At 39.6% G+C, this 16,293-nt stretch overlaps 1 protein-coding gene and 1 long non-coding RNA gene across 7 annotated transcripts in view; both read left to right on the plus strand.

The window, feature by feature from the left end:
- The window catches only part of LOC145437836 (sushi, von Willebrand factor type A, EGF and pentraxin domain-containing protein 1-like), a 132,890-nt gene that overhangs the window by 79,915 nt on the left and 36,682 nt on the right, over positions 1-16,293 (plus strand). For 4 of the 6 annotated variants that reach the window (XM_080315142.1, XM_080315144.1, XM_080315145.1 and 1 more), the window contains 4 exons: positions 6,179-6,352; positions 8,979-9,155; positions 13,712-13,885; positions 16,042-16,218. In XM_080315142.1, coding sequence (XP_080171268.1) covers positions 6,179-6,352; positions 8,979-9,155; positions 13,712-13,885; positions 16,042-16,218 — 702 coding nt within the window. The remainder of the gene's footprint in view (positions 1-6,178; positions 6,353-8,978; positions 9,156-13,711; positions 13,886-16,041; positions 16,219-16,293) is intronic. The other 2 variants (XM_080315147.1, XM_080315146.1) reach the window with 2 other exon arrangements.
- Positions 9,171-11,449, plus strand: LOC145437867 (uncharacterized). The gene is made up of 2 exons (XR_013914757.1): positions 9,171-10,720; positions 11,197-11,449. It is a non-coding gene; the product is annotated as an uncharacterized LOC145437867 (long non-coding RNA).

The raw sequence follows: 16,293 nt of genomic DNA on the forward strand, positions 1-16,293 counted from the left end.
ACATGACGAAATATTATTTTAACAAAATTTGGACCTATGATGAATTCCAGTACATGATGTACTATGGTGAAAATAATTAAAATTTGTTGTAGTACAACGAAAGATACTTTCCTGCATTCTCGGCAGGGATATCTAGATATCTAGTTTTAGATATCCCTGATTCTCGGGTAAAAAGTGTCTGTCTTTACTAAGTAGCTTGCCAAGGATGAAGATGTGGCGAGATAGCGTAGCTACAACACCAATGGGTTTTAGGTTCTAGTCCGACCGAGGTCGACTCCAGAATTCCTACCCGAGTGTTGAAGGTTTATCTAGGTTCCTCCTCGCAATCACATCCGCGTAAGCGGTGTCCTACAAAAAGCATAGAAGTGGGCCGTGCTACAAGTCGGCAGATACTCGGCATATACGGAATCGAATATAAGGAATATCGGCCTGGTGTAAATGACCAATTGACCATTGTAGTCGACAAACACCATGCATATGCAAACAACAACAGTAAGAAGAATGGAGAAAGAACGTTCAACGGTAGCAGCTATTGGCTGGCAACACTGAAGTTGTGCGTGCGTACACTGCTGGTGACACACCGTGTTGCTTCATTCTGACAATGGTGTACATCTCAATTTTTGTAAGAACCATACAATGCCCACGCAGTCTTGCTTCACTTAGAATATTGCGGTACGTTGAGCATAACACCGTGTCAACCTATTTTTCTCATTTGACTGTTTATGATTCGCAATGAGCAGACAATGCGCCGTCTGCCACGGTAGGCCTATAAAGTAGTCTACAAACTGTAAAATGTCAAACGATAAGTTCACCGATTGCGCAAAATCTACGATACAAATAAAATGCAGGTTGCGAAAAATTTTGTCAACTTTGACATTTTTTGACCTAACGCTAAAATTTTGACCTTATTTTGACTTTTTTGACATGTCAAAAAAAAAATCGCCCTAGTGATGAGCATCGGAGCGGAGTCGGAGTGTATTCGCAGCGGAGTTTTGCCAATTTTGTGATACTCGGAGTGGAGTCGGAGTTTACTACAGATATTTTTCCGGAGTTTTACGGAGTGTTGTAAGTTTTGCCCCCCATATCTTTCGATAGCTCTGACCAGAAGACACTATTGATTACAAGCCAAAACAAAGACAGTTGACACCTCGTAAAGTTGTAATATGACGGGTAACATGCAAAAATAATTGCCAAGTGCATAAAAATCAGCCATCTCCACTGCAATTGGGGACTGGAGAGTAACCTAGTGATCTCGCAAGGCATTTTCGTTGGGCAGTGTCTGTAGTTCACAAAATTGAAGGCACCCAATATCATTCGCAGTCTCATTTGCTCCCTGCCTTGAGATGCAGTCTTTGAATCCTCAGTTGAATGTCACCATATTATGAGATATGATCTCCAGAATCTTCCACCTTGCTGTCATTGCAGTCTTCTATAGTCACATTCCTCCTTGCGTATTTGTTTCATGACTGATTTTATGCTACCCCAGTAATTGTGCGAAACATTTACAATCAGCAGCATACAGCGGGGCTTGCCTATGGTACAACCTTTAGCTACCCTGATTCTTCCAGCAAGTTCATGATCATAACGGAATATATCCCATTATCCTGATGACATTCAATGTAGTAATAGGTCCATTTTGTGAAAATGTATTCCCAACGTTGGTATTAGTTGAAACATGATAATATCCGATACCACTATTGCGATAACTTTTCGCAACTTTTATCGTACTTGCACTTTGCAGTGAGAGAAATCGATAATAAGTATTACATCAATATTACTTTTACATTTGTGAGAAATATACATACAACAAGGAAGTTTCTGGATTGAAACAATATTAACTTAGGCAATGTGTTATATTGATTTAATGACATTGCGACGAATTTTCGCTAGTAGGATCCGCTCACAGAGGCATACCAGCATCTAAGCCCGCTTCAAAGATTTCAACAATACATAAATCACTAAGGTAAGCTGAACTTACTCTGTAAAAACAAAATATTCCGAATTTCTGAACCGCCACACTAAATAACTACAACCGTCTGCTTTGCTCTGCTCGCAGCAATCAGCTCGCATCAACTACACTTCGCTTCCTTCTATAATAATTGACGTAATCAGTCATCCAGAACTCTTCTGAATTTTCGTCATGTAATGTTTGGTTTGATAGAGAAATGACTTTGATGTGATAAGACAAATCAGCACCATAATCAAGTTTCTGCTGCTGCTCTGTCTCAAACTCCAAATTACAGGTATCATGTAGCAGCTTGAAAATTGGAAGTCACTTCACTAGTCATTTAGTCAACTCCAAGGAGCGTCGATCGGTGCGTCAGTGATGCATCATGTCTGTTTAGTGCAGCTCCATCAACTGTTTCACGGCGATGCGGAACTTAATTTACTGAAACCTGTGATGTGATCGTCGATTTTAGTGGTGTTAGTGTTAGTTAGTTCGAACTGACTGGTTTTCCTTCGTCGTCTTATTATAATGGCTGAAGCACCGTCGACGTCAAGTGGGTTACCCACAAAGACGCAGAAAAAGAGTGACGTGTGGAAGGATTTCACTCTGATGCTGCATGATAATAATGGCCAGTATACAGGGTTTGCGAGATGTCAAAATTGCAATGTTCAGCTAAAGCATCACAAGTTGACAAGTGGTACGTCGCATCTTCGAAGTCATATCGAAGCGTGCAAGAAGAATGGATCGCAGTTGAAAAAAGTTCCTTTCTTTCTTCCAACAAAAAAGTAAGCGAGAAATCGAAGGAGAAGGTTTGCCGTGGTGTTGTCTCCTTCGTAGCCCATGATATGAGACCATTGAGCTCTATTGAGGGGAAGGGCCTTAAGCAGATGACTGATGCCTTGATCGAAATTGGGGCAATGCATGGCAATGTGAGTGCAGAAGACGTTTTACCATCCAGATAGCAGGGGTTCTCAAAGGGTGGGCCAGACAGCTATTTGGAACATTTTAGAATTAATTAAAATTTAGTTATATCTGTTTTATTAATCTCTAAAAATATATTCATAATATCTAATTATTCGTAGGCTACGTAAAGATTTTCATCCAACTCTGATGAGGCGTAGTGGCACGTATGGAGTCAGCATGTACAAGTTGAAAACGGTAGGGAGAAACGGCAGCTTTTTCCACTGGCTATGAATACCTACGGTTAACAGCAACTATAATCATTTCGAGTATACAATAACTGGAAATGCTGAAGTAACAAAGTATCCCAGCAGGGTCATATGCAGTTGAAAGGGGTGTGCAATAAACTCGGAATGAATTGTAATTGAGGTAGGCTATAGATATACTGCACTTAGGCAAGTCTTATTATTGTAAGATAAAAATAGCCATAATTGCAAATTATTACCAACTTCTGATAGAGGTATCTGCACCACCGCACCGAATCGTAATGGACTGAGGATCTAGCGGAGTGCATTAATCTCTGGAGTCGGTTTAAAATGTCCGCCCCGGAAATCATCGTACTTAACGTAAGAGTCACATGAATTGATTGTATCATTGGTTTGAATATTCTGACATCGCAAATTCCGTTGGTTTGGTGCAAGACATACAATTAGCATTGTACAACATGCATATCAAATAAATCTTTCTGCACTTCTCTGTAGTACCTGATTGACCAATGAATCGTTTGAGGCTGACCCAGAATAATTATATTATTCCCCACAATAGTGGAACTAAAATCCCAATCACACAGCGGATGCGTGGATTTGATCATTGTGTTTCGCGACGCGAATGGAGCAGCGGGCGATCGTATTATACACAGAGTTTTAGCCAATGATCTACCAGGGCCGGAACTGCTGCACCCAAACCCCAATTGCGGGAGCTTGAAGTGGCCCAAGATTATTTCGTTGGTTGTTTGTTGGAGGATATTTATAATACATGAAAAATTTTTTCGCGCTTTACGCGATTTCATGAGTCGAAAGGTCCATATTTAAATATCAACAGTAAATTAAGAGAAAAGTGTGCATATCTTAGATAAATAGGCCTATTGGAGCCGTCTATCATCAGGCATTGAACAGGATTATGAGTCCAAGATTAGAGATAAGCCACTGCACATTTTTAAACAGGAAAATGGGCCACGGCCTAGAAAGGGCCGAGAAACCCTGAGATAGACGGTCAAACGTAAGTTGGATGAGGAGGCTTCATCTTTGAAGCAGAAGCTGTCAGAGGAACTAAGAGTTGCTATCAAGTCTTATGGGCTGGCTGGCATCTCCACAGATATGTGGACCGATCTAAAGGGTCGCAGTTTTATTAGCTTGACTGTCCATTTTGTCGGAGAGAACTTGACTCTCATAAGTAATGTTGCGACAGTTCGGCAATTGACGGATACTAAAAAAACTGGTCTGAATATCAGACAGGGTATCGAAAACATCGATTGGGATTCTTCGACAATGTTTTTGAATAACTACCTCTACCGATATGGATGTTTCGGAGACTGGACAAGATTCTTCGGGTTATCTCAAAGTCTGGGATTGAGATCCTCGGAGTCGGAGGGACTTTGCTTCACAGACCAAAGTTGTCGGAGGGACTCAGAGTCTCGAAAAGCAGACTCTGCTCATCACTGCTACGCACCGAAGCATAGTTTTGACTGTCTGACGTCTGACGTCTTGGCTATAGGTATCTCAGCTCTAAACTGAAGCTGCCCGAGTTCATCTCTCGGCAAGGTTTCAATATGAATTTGAAAAGTGGTGCTCAAATTTCATAAACACCCAACCCTTCAAAAAGGTTAGAGAATATAATTTTACGTGGGGAAAAGCCCCACTGGCCCTATAGGACGAGCCACTACTGTTCACTAGGAATGACGTGAATCTGAGGTTCGCGTTCGCGTTCTTTCTGCGAACCTCTGGAATTTTAAGGTTCGCGTTCACATACGAACCTTGATAGCCTAAGTTGACTAGGTTCTTCTCTGTGAACCTTTTCCAAGTAATACAATTTTTTCCGTCATTATAACGTCTTTGCTTAAACTTCTGTACATTTCAACTTCGTACCACTCACCGCACGTCGCTGGCAACATGAAAAGAACACTAAACGAGCATGTACCGTGCCGATTTCAAAAATTATTTACTCGAAAGTTTGCTCGGAATATTCAGCTTTCGGTTTGTGAATCTTCGAATACTCTCTGCTGTGATCTTCGCACGCAATCGCACAATAGTAAAAACGAAAAACACTGCATGTAAGAAGGCAATAAATTGTGGTTATTCAAATAATCAGTTATTTATGTCAACGAAATTATTGTAAAGAATGCATCGACGTCTAATGTAATAAATCTAACAGGCGTAAAGAATTTATCTTGATTTGATTTTCTTATTGTATCATAAAAAGCAAATCCGTCCTTTTGGGGTGTTAGCCTTCTGTATGAGATAATATCTGGTGGAAGTATAAAAACTAACCTGGTCTATGCAAGTCCTCGTCGAAATTGTTGGCAAAGCCATTTAGTGGAATTATTATAGCTTTTGATTGTTCCAGTTGATACATTAGGTGACGTTTAAAAAGTCACATCCTATCCCTATGACTTGTTTGATTTCGAGCATTTTTACTGAGCTGACGTACCTCCTCGTTTTATCGATCAGAACTTAGGCTGATAGCTCGAAAGTGCTGACACGACAGCCGCTATTATAGCTTGATCGCCAGTGAATAGTACCGTGATCAGTTAGGCACAAATTGTATGACGTGAAGGCATGATTTGGTACTCTGATTAAAATTGTGACAAGACTTGATAAATTATTATAATACTCAACGTACGCTATGGCAAATCGCGCGAAACGAGTGAATTTCTTTATGGATTCGTTATATTTGTTCATAAACGTTCGTCAAGTTGTTGTAGAATAAGATTAGCGAGCTTTTGGAAGTACATGAATATCTCCAGGCTGCGCAATGGAGACCATCGGTGCACGTCTGAAAAAATTCAACCACGTGCCATAGTTGATTATACAAAGGGAGCAATCGAACATACCAAATTACCTATGCACGTAATTCATCACTACATCAAAGATTCTCAGTAACTGGGATCATGAAATGCAACGTTTCTTGGATACAAAGCTACTTGTTATCATATGATCGACAAAAAAGAGAATCGCTCCACCAAATATGCCGGACCTGATGTGTGGAACAGTATCCCGCCAGCTAAGAACGACTGAGGTTTAGAGGTAAAGCGTTTATACTTTGGTTTTACAGAAATCATGTGCAGGCAGAGTCTTATCATTGAATATGGAGATATTACCGTCACGGGCGTAGGAATGGGTGATTCCATTACATATCAATGTAACCCCGGTTTTTCACTTCGTGGAGATCCGAAACGATTTTGCCAACAGAACGGTACTTGGTCTGGAGAAGCCCCTTTTTGTGAAGGTTGGTACTTAAATCAGAATAATATCCCATGCTTCAGTGCTTAATATATTCATATTTATTATCGAAGCTTTTCGGCTGACCCTCATCAGGGTATATCGTCAGCAATATTGAGAGCATTCAAATAACCATGTTTGACAACGATCATTATCGCTAATTATGACGTCACACAGAGTAAATACAAAGTTCGAGAATCGAGAAAACTGTAGCGCAAGCACAAAGATAGAGAAACAAAACAAGTGCTTGTCAAACGCGAGTACTTGAGAAATTTGATTCGGACACTGTGACAATATTATGCAACAAGCAGGCAAATCTTACTTGAGTATACTCCGAGAAACTTTATATTTTATTACTGCGAAACTCTAGTCATGAAGATATTGACATGAAACCATGCTGTTTCAATATTCGTTAAAATTTTAATCTTGCGAATTTCAGTTGTTTTCAATCAAAGATCCAACCGAGCGAGATAGTGTAATGGATATGCGACCAACTTCTCGATCGGTAGTTCGTGGGTTCGATCCCCGGCCGGGTCATACCAAAGATTTGAAAATTGGTATCCGCAGTTATCCTGCTAGGCGCTCAGCAATCATGGATAGCATGGAGGAGAAAAAAACGGGGGCGCAGACTAGATGACCTGACGGCCGTATCGCAACTCCGTCGTCAAAGCATCTCCATGGTGCAGGCGAAAAAGAATAACATCTCTCTCTCTCTCTCTCTCCCAAACACGTAGGCCTAGTAAACTTACACAGTATGAACCCAGTCATATGCCTGAGTGGCAACACAGTCCGCACATCAGCATACTCAAGACATGATGCCCCGCGTAGCAACACAATCCTGACACATTTTATATTCGCTGAACTACGAACAAAATCCCCAACACTACCCCAAGCGGAAAGCACCTGCAATAAGCAGCGCGTAACCGAAATTTGAAAATTGATTGACAATTTGACAGCGTTGCGAAAATTTATCGTGGCGGCTAGTGTTCATTTTCGACTGGTTCGGTAAAAGTTAACGGCTCGGGAGACGAGGTCATGTTCTCAGAGATGTTGTTCCCATAGATGGAATTTTGATCCCGAAACCCGACATGAAATAGTCTGACACAATCAGTCCTTCACAGAACTGTTACAACTCGACGGCGAGTTGGACTGGAGTAATCGCTGCGAGTAATGACTGACTTCGATTCCTAACTGACCGCATAGAGTCCGGACACAATAAGTTCTCCTTTGTGTGTATTGTAGAATGGCGATCAAACAACCCAGACTATAGCATATCGTTAAAAATACGCTGGCATGTAGGGGGAGATGTGGTACCGATGGATCAAAAATCGGAAAATGATCGCTGGCCCTGAAATGTTCAGCCGAAAACAGCAGATCTTTTGCTGGCTCAGGACTTTGATACAAGCTCTACCTATCGCGCACATGTACATGAATATCCGTCTTTTCAAAAAATATTTATGGACGTTCAAAATTTGTTGCTCGAACGTGTCATCGGTCCCCACCCGGTGGGTCCAATGACACACGACCCGGGGACCTATGACACATATACCCTAAAAAACTCAAATGTAACTACTTTTCTTGCTCAGTGTTATAATCTAAGCGACAGCAAGCCAAAAAAGAATGTTTGGTCGCAACTGTCAAAAAATAGAATAAGTATTAACTCAAATGTTGTCATAAAATCACGTTTCAATTTAGGCTCGGACTTATAAATTTGAGGGTACATACATATTGCCCGAAAATCGACAGTGTGACTTCTAAATACCTCGTTATAGCGATAAAACATCATATGTAATTATTACGTAAAGATTTTCTGTACGTAGGCATGTTTCATTTGTTTCATGATTAGTATGCTTGATTATTTTGCTTGATTTGGCTATTGTATCATCGGTCCCCACCCTACGAATTTTATACATGAATTGAAAAAAAGTCCACTCAAGGAAAGTACTGAAAAAAATAATAGGTGCCATTATATAGCCTGATACAAAACTTACACTTCACAATAAAAATGATTGCTGGTTTGTTCGTGTTGAAGGTTACAAAGAAAAATGTATATGTCGATCTAAATTTAGTTTACACCCCCTAAAACAAAAATCATCTGTGAGAGACCCCATTGCTCGCGCACGTCGAATTTTTTTGTATGTGAGGAAAGATTTTGCCAGCATGCAATTGTAGACAAGTTCACGGAGAGTAATCATGGAATTATCATAGAGAATTTTCAAAGTATTTTCGGTCCCAGTGATCCATCGGTACCACATCTCCCTTACTCTAAATTAGAAATTACATTAATTAGAGTCAGATGCAGAGTGGCATGGAAGCCCTGTCTAAAGCACGACCGCTTTCGGAAAGAATGATTCGCGATCCAGTTTCTTCTCGCGTGTGGCGAGGTGAATCAAGCGTGACCAGCAATTGATACGGACAAAAACCACCGTGACAATGGCCTTACGTATTACGCCATTCGCCCTTATATTTTTATTTATACTTTACTACCCATATTTACAATAGTGAAGCACGCAAGCATATTCTGATTCTGCAAAATTTTGCACTACCCAGTCATCTAATCGAACAACAAGTTTGAGTGTCAAATTAGGATATACTTACCGCTACTGAGATGTTAAATGCGTATTAATATTTAGAAACTAGCTGCAAGCGAGTCTTGACATTGGAGCATGGAACGATGGAATATAGCGGCGAAAACAGAATGGGAGATTCCGTTACTTTCCAATGCGATATCGGCTACGCTCTGACAGGAGATACAACACGAATTTGTCAGGAAGATGGGCAATGGTCAGGATCGGAGCCGTCCTGCGAAGGTTAGTATAATTTTATTATCTGTATGAATTGTAAAGGACTTAAATCGACTTGACTAAATTTAAAACTATAATTAACAGCTTCTCGGGGACACAGAACTTCAACATACAATTGCATAGTATATTCATAGTGAAATGAACCCGAATATTTTCGGCTGACACTCTTCCGAAGTAATCGTCAGCAACTAGTAGAGAATTGGAACGAAAATCGTAGATTAACAATCGGATCGTGAAATATGACGTCACCAGCATGAAATGTCGAATACCAGAGCGTTCAATGTAGTATTTTAAATGGTACACGAACTCTTTTTGTTGACACAGCTCTGGCTGGTGCATTTTGATAAAAGTGGACTCCAAGGAACACAAATAAAAGCGTGAACGGCCCCTTCCGACGACGCGAAATCTGTAGTCTCGATCATTTTTCGCACAGGCGAGATTATCCAAAAAGTGGTTGCCAAATGCAGAATTTATGGCCTTTGATCATTTCGCAGTAGTCTTGAGCGGCATCTGCTGGTTGGAATTGAGTCAAATTTGGTGTGCATCGTTTTTTGCACTGTAAAAAATCTGGTAGATTTACTGGGAAATCTCTGTAAATTTTACCACGAATTACCGGTCGCAGCCAATTACTGTGCGTAGCTTGTCATTTTACATTTTGATATGTAATATCACCTTAATATAGCTGTAAAGTAAGTTACCAGAATTTATTCGCAAAATTACTGACAGTTACTCGTTACTGCAGTTTACCGGGCTATTGGCAAAATTGATTAGCTTCAAAATCGCTGCAGCCAATGTATACGTAGAACTGAATGTTACTGATATATCATTCTAGAGGTGATTTGACCTGATTGAACCTCGTTTGCGAGACTGGGGTCTGTTATACCGAAATTGTTGACCCTAGTATCAATTTAAGCTTAGTAGGGTACAAGAAATAACTGACAATCGTAGCTAATGTGGAACACCGTAGCCATATTATATTATAAGGCAATGGCTGTACGCCGGGTACGGCCAGTCTCGCTGGTTACATTCGCTGTCACGGATAAGGCTGATAAGTTAGAAAATTAGTTCAGGATGTATAATATTGCTCGGCGAAACTAGAAATATCAGCACCGCATGCTCAGCTGACCATTTGTTAATGGCGGACAAGGCGACCTGTAATAGGTTACATTAGGTGACTGCTTTTTCTTTGATTCGTAGTAAACAACCAACGCACAACTGTGACATCACAAGCAGCGTCTGGTTAGGTAAGTACAGTAAGTAGTGAACAACACATGGAATATATATCAATTTATACGAAATTAGATGAAAAAAGGGACTATATGCAATGATAAATGTTTCTGTATGGAAAAAACGACCCAGATCAAACATTATAACGTGGCCAGTAAATATTATTGGTGTCATGTGTCAGCGGATGAATACCATTTATTTCGAAATCGTTCGAGTGTCGTCTAGCCAGTGGCCATTAGTGAGATTTAATTGAGCAAAGGGTGGAGCGAAGCTTGTGCTTGAAGAAAGTGGACACGATCGTTGAAGATTCCTAGGAATGCTGAATGGAATACGCATCTTAAAAGGTAATACAGTACTACATAGTATTTGTTACCGTGAATATCTGACTCTGCACACCAGCCCTCGCTGACTTAGATTTCATGATTGATATATTTCATTCGCCGCATTCTCTGTTCTATTTTGGGATATTTGTCGACTTATTCAGTGACCACATACTCCGCTGCGGAGGAGTTGAAACTGTTAACTTGGTAATGTCATTTTCGGGCCATAGCATAGATATGTTTTCATCCACTGCTGGATTTGTTTGCCACACATGCCACCTTAAATTAGGAACCTTTTGCTTCAATACAGAGATAAAGTCATGAATCTCTGCTATGTCATGTAAAAGGCGGAGCCATCATCACACAATGTGCCAATACCGGTACTTCAAAACATGTTATATTTTTGTTAGCCTATTTGTCTTAGTCTTTACAATGTCATGTCCACTGTCCAGGTTAGGAACTTTGCTTTATATAGCTACTTACGCATGAATTCTTTTTAGTGGAACTGCAAGATACTACTTACCTTACACAGAAGGAATGAGAACGAGAAAAAGAAACAATTGGAAGTTTGGCCGGTGGTGGAATTAATTCACGTTTTCTTGAGACCACTCGTGTTACTGCATGTCTCCTAAAGAAGAATTAGACCTCCAGCAGCAATATTTTTCCATCGATAACCACTTCATCGTGATATCATGAATGAATATACAGTTTGTTCCAATGTCGTTTTGGGGATGTGAAGAAAATGTTGCGATATTTTTGCATCGGGTTGCTTTGCGATAGGTATGGATGTACGTGAATTTACAAGCTGGTATGTAATCCTGATTTACAGGGACAGCATGTAGGTAGATAGGCGGTAAAATGACAGTCTCGATCGCAAATGTACAGGAGAACATGTAGATTAGATATACCGGAGGTGACTGTAACATTACAGTCTGGCGTGTAAAGTGAGATTACCGGACGAGTGTAAGTTAAATTTACATTGACTAACGGTAACGTTAGATTACCACGAAATGTCTGGCTACCGTGCTTCCAAACATTTCGCGGTAAATCGAGGTTTTTATTTTTTACAGTGTAGACAACCTGACGATATAATCATGTTTGAACAGCCCTAGTGGTCAGTAACTAAGTACTGCTACTTGCATAAGTAGATCTAATTTCCCGCTACTTCTGCTTCTACTTCGTAATATTTTATGATCTACTCACCTACTTTTCGCTATTTTCAGTTAATCAAGTAGAAGTAGTTTAATCCTTCAATCAGGAAAATAGCCTGTGGAATGGCGGGGCTGTTTTCACGGAGTATCAACATTTAATTTTCAAAAAAGTTGAGTAGAGCCCAGAGTTTTCGATACACTTCGCGCACGGTGGATATGGAGTGAACAATATGATTTCACGAAAGTATCAGTGAATATAATTAAGGTGTCAGGTTATTTGGTTCCCTTCAAACCGCATTGTCGCCCATATGAGGTATTTCATCACAGCATATATGGCCAATCAGTGGAAAAGTGGAATTTGACTTTTTTTGGCTTAACTGTTTTACCATACCACTTTTGAAACTTCCTGGACTAACGACATGAAAAACATTTTCCGCTTTTGGAAGTAGTATATATATTTCTCTTTCAATTTCAAGTATCATACTTTGAGTTCTAATTAGTTTCAATGATTTTGTCCGCAGAATATACATGTTAGCGTGTAAAAGCAAGTGTAGTAATGCCTATAATTTCCGGAAATAAAGCTACACAATATGACATTTTTACGATCCACCATGTTTATTATTAACGTTTACTATTCGTGCAAAGAGCTTACACCGAATCCGATGCAACTTCTCCGTAGTGCTATTCGACTAAACTTTACGGGCCTTATAATATGTGATAGGGTGCCATACCATGATATTATCTAAAACGGACTGTAAGTAAGCAGAGGTTTGGGATCTCTTTTCCATATCAATACAATCATTTTCATCTCCTGATGCGAACGAATGTTCATGCTGTCGAAAATTGGATACCTCCTGCAATGAATCAATTTTAATCAAGCTCTGCAACTTTCGCATAGCTCAATTTGCAGCTTTTCACAATCCATGCGAACGACTTACGATCTTGTTCATAACAACTTACTTACTTGAGTAGATTTAAAGTTAGTCAATTCTACTTCTACTTCAAGTGGTTTTAGGTTGCGCATGGAAGAAGTACTTCTACTCGTACTTGAGTCGCTTTTTTGACTACTGTCTCCACCTCTGCTTGGATTTTCCGTTTTTGATATAATGGTGTCGGCCCTACCGTACAAATGCACACCGCGGAAAAGAAATGATGCCTCCCGTAAAAAATACCATGTGAGAATCGTCTTCCTCTCAGGGATGAAGGTGTTTCTGGTACGTTTTGCCGACTGGAATATATTTTGACTATACCGACCATCCTGATCGGAGGTCAAGGAAAAACAACATACAACAAATTTATTAATAAAAACCAGAAGACGCATAATCATTAACTCTGTGCACATATTTTTCGAAGACACCCTTTCTAATCCTAATCTTCCTAATTCTAATCCGTTTCAAACTTGTAATACGACTTAGATAGCTGCAGCCTACATCTTATGCCTATATAATTCTGTCAAAAAAGAAATAAACGCTTAATGAGTGCACAAGTACATGAAGTAATGAATTTGCAAACTTTGTAAAATCGTTACAGGACAAAAGACTTTGTCACCATTCGCCAATCGGTAAATCCAAACCTAATCCTAATCAATGCTCATCTGTGTAATATACGTAATGTATATCTAAGAAATCATTGATGGACAGAACACCTCAAGTGCTCTCCACGGTGTAAAGTTTCCAGTAGCCAATTTGAGTATTTGTATATAATATGAGTATTGTATATAATATAATCGAAATGGGGCGGAGCCTACCATTGAATCGGCGTTTTATGTGGTCAAGAGGTTACGAGATTTGAGTCAACGTGGAAAGGGTGCACCACGACAAAAAAGGTTTACAAGCACTGGATTAGAGCATCAATGTTTTTGCAGAAATCCTGTGCAGGCAGAGCCTTATAATTGAATACGGAGATATTAGCGTAACGGGCGTAAGAATGGGTGATTCGATTACATATCAATGCAACCCCGGTTTTTCACTTCGTGGTGATCCGAAACGAGTTTGCCAACAGAACGGTACTTGGTCTGGAGAAGCACCTATTTGTGAAGGTGGGTACTTTACTCCGAATAATATCATCTATTACGGTTCTCCGGCTGGGGTAGACGTAGCCCGGGGGTACGGAAGCGGAATGTTTTGATATTGTGAAAATATGCAATACATATAGCATACATGAATTTTTCATAGCGACAGGCCAGGGTCACTTCCGCGGGATGACCTCTGTATTGTACATATATTATAAGTACGATAGAAGCCAAGGTTGGCCCAGGAAAATTCAATCAAAGTTAGAATCCCAAATTACCGCATAACCGTCGGAAATGATTTTGACTTTAAGTTGTGTTTTCCTGTAGACATAATTATCACTTCCACACCTTAAAATATACTTTACACCAGAGTTGGATCAATTGTAATTTGTAATTGAGCTGAATGTATTAATTACGTTTTACATGTAATTGTAATCGAAGCATTTCTATTTTGTGCAATTGTAATTTGATGAAAATTTTGCCAATTAAAATCTAAATTACATTGTTATTGAAACCTGACAATCACAATATAAACTAATTAGCCTATTGACATGCGTGTTTCATGCGTGCCTCTATAACTAATTCAGCCATGCTAGACTGTAACCCATACTTCAATACCAATGGAAAACTTAGTGAATTACGATATAGGCTAAACCAGCGGTTCTCAAACGAGGGGGCGCCCCCTTGGGAGGCGTGAAAGCATATGAAGGGCGGCGTGGCACTAAATATTTCACTATCATAAAGGAATGGGTGTCTAAAAAAAGTTTGAGAACGACTGGGCTAAACTAAATCTTATTATTTCAAAAATGGACGAACAGCAAATAAACTCTTTTGAAACCTGTGCTAAACCATTTCCTACAACACGGTCAGAGTTTTTTTTTAATAAATCTCTGACCAGTACTGAGGCTTGCTGCAACAATTGGAAAAATAAATTCGAGTTTTCAATCAAGGCTTCATCAAACTTGATCACGCATTTGTACATATGCTATCCCAATCTTACCTCGAGTCTTAGCCAAATTTACTGGGGCCAGAAATTTTCCGCACCATAATGGTCATCAAATGCAATCTAACAGTTTTTGAGCAAGTGTAAATGTACATGCGAACCAAAATTTTGTAATTCGCAGTTATCAGAAGCTTCTTTACTTTTGCATTTAGTTTAAATTTGCACACCTTTTCGGTATCATCCTTGTCGCTGACGCCTTACCAATTACATTTCATTTCATTTGCCTTACTCTGCTCTGAGTATTCGTTTGATTACATTTCATTGACTGTCTTGTAACCTATTCGCTGTTAGTCGTTGCCAGTCGCTCAAACTTTAGTCGCTTAAAAAAAATTCTGTGTTTGTATTTTTTAGTACTCGTGATTAGGAATAGTTCGAATACGTTCAATTTTTTTTTAAATTGAAGGTTATTTTAAACATCATGAATGAAACATGAATGGCATGAGATTGTTGCTAACTACGTCGCTATGGTTGTCAAAGAACATCTCTCTACCGAAACAATTACACGTTTAACAGTAATTTTAATTGTAATTGTAATTTGATATTTTAGCATTGAGTAATAGTAATTGTAATGTAATTGAAACATGCAAGAGAGTAATTGTAATTTAATTGTAATTGAACTGAACTAATGTAATTCAACTCTGCTTTACACAATGTCGTACAATATATTTGCACTCATTACGTTAAGAGGAATGTGAAAATATTTACCGCAATGTGTATACTTATATTTTATAACACTGTTTGGCCACGTTGTGAATCCAAGCCCTGCTCATCAATTAATTGAATGTGAGAAATGATGTTTCAAAGTGTTAGTACATAGTTTATTGGGCGTGTACTCGCGATTTCAATTGCTCGCCACTTTATGTTACATTGGTTTGAAGCAGTGTGTCATTCATTCAGGTAAATCGAAAGAGCACGAAACGCCGTTAAGAAAAGTTTTAACAAGCCATTTCCTTATTATTTTTCTTGCTTCTACCAATGCCGTGTCTCCACTTATAGTAATACATATTGAGTCATGGCGAAAAAGTCATTTATGGAATGTACCGACTTTCTACAAATGTGCTAAATCTATCAGTGTATATCAGTTGCTCTCTAAACCTCTACTGAAGTGCTGAGACCCTACTCTCCTCTCCAAGCTTACATTGAACCACTACCGAGATTGGGAGTGCGTCTTACCATTCAGAAAGTAGCTGCACGCGGGTTTTGGCATTAGAGCATGGAACGATTGAATATAGTGACAAAATCAAGATTGGAGATTGGGTTACTTATCGATGCAATAGTGGCTACTCTTTAAGAGGAGATTCAACTCGGATTTGTCAGGAGGACGGGCAATGGTCAGGATCGCACCCGTTCTGCGAAGGTCAGTGTGATTTTAACGGCTAGTAAGCGGCGGCCAACCCGCGTCCGTAGAAAGTGATTTGTGTTGCCATGGGCA

This window comes from Botryllus schlosseri, chromosome 4, assembly GCF_051294905.1.
Source record: "Botryllus schlosseri isolate E-star chromosome 4, Bs_hap1, whole genome shotgun sequence".
NCBI classification, from domain to species: Eukaryota; Metazoa; Chordata; class Ascidiacea; order Stolidobranchia; family Styelidae; genus Botryllus; species Botryllus schlosseri.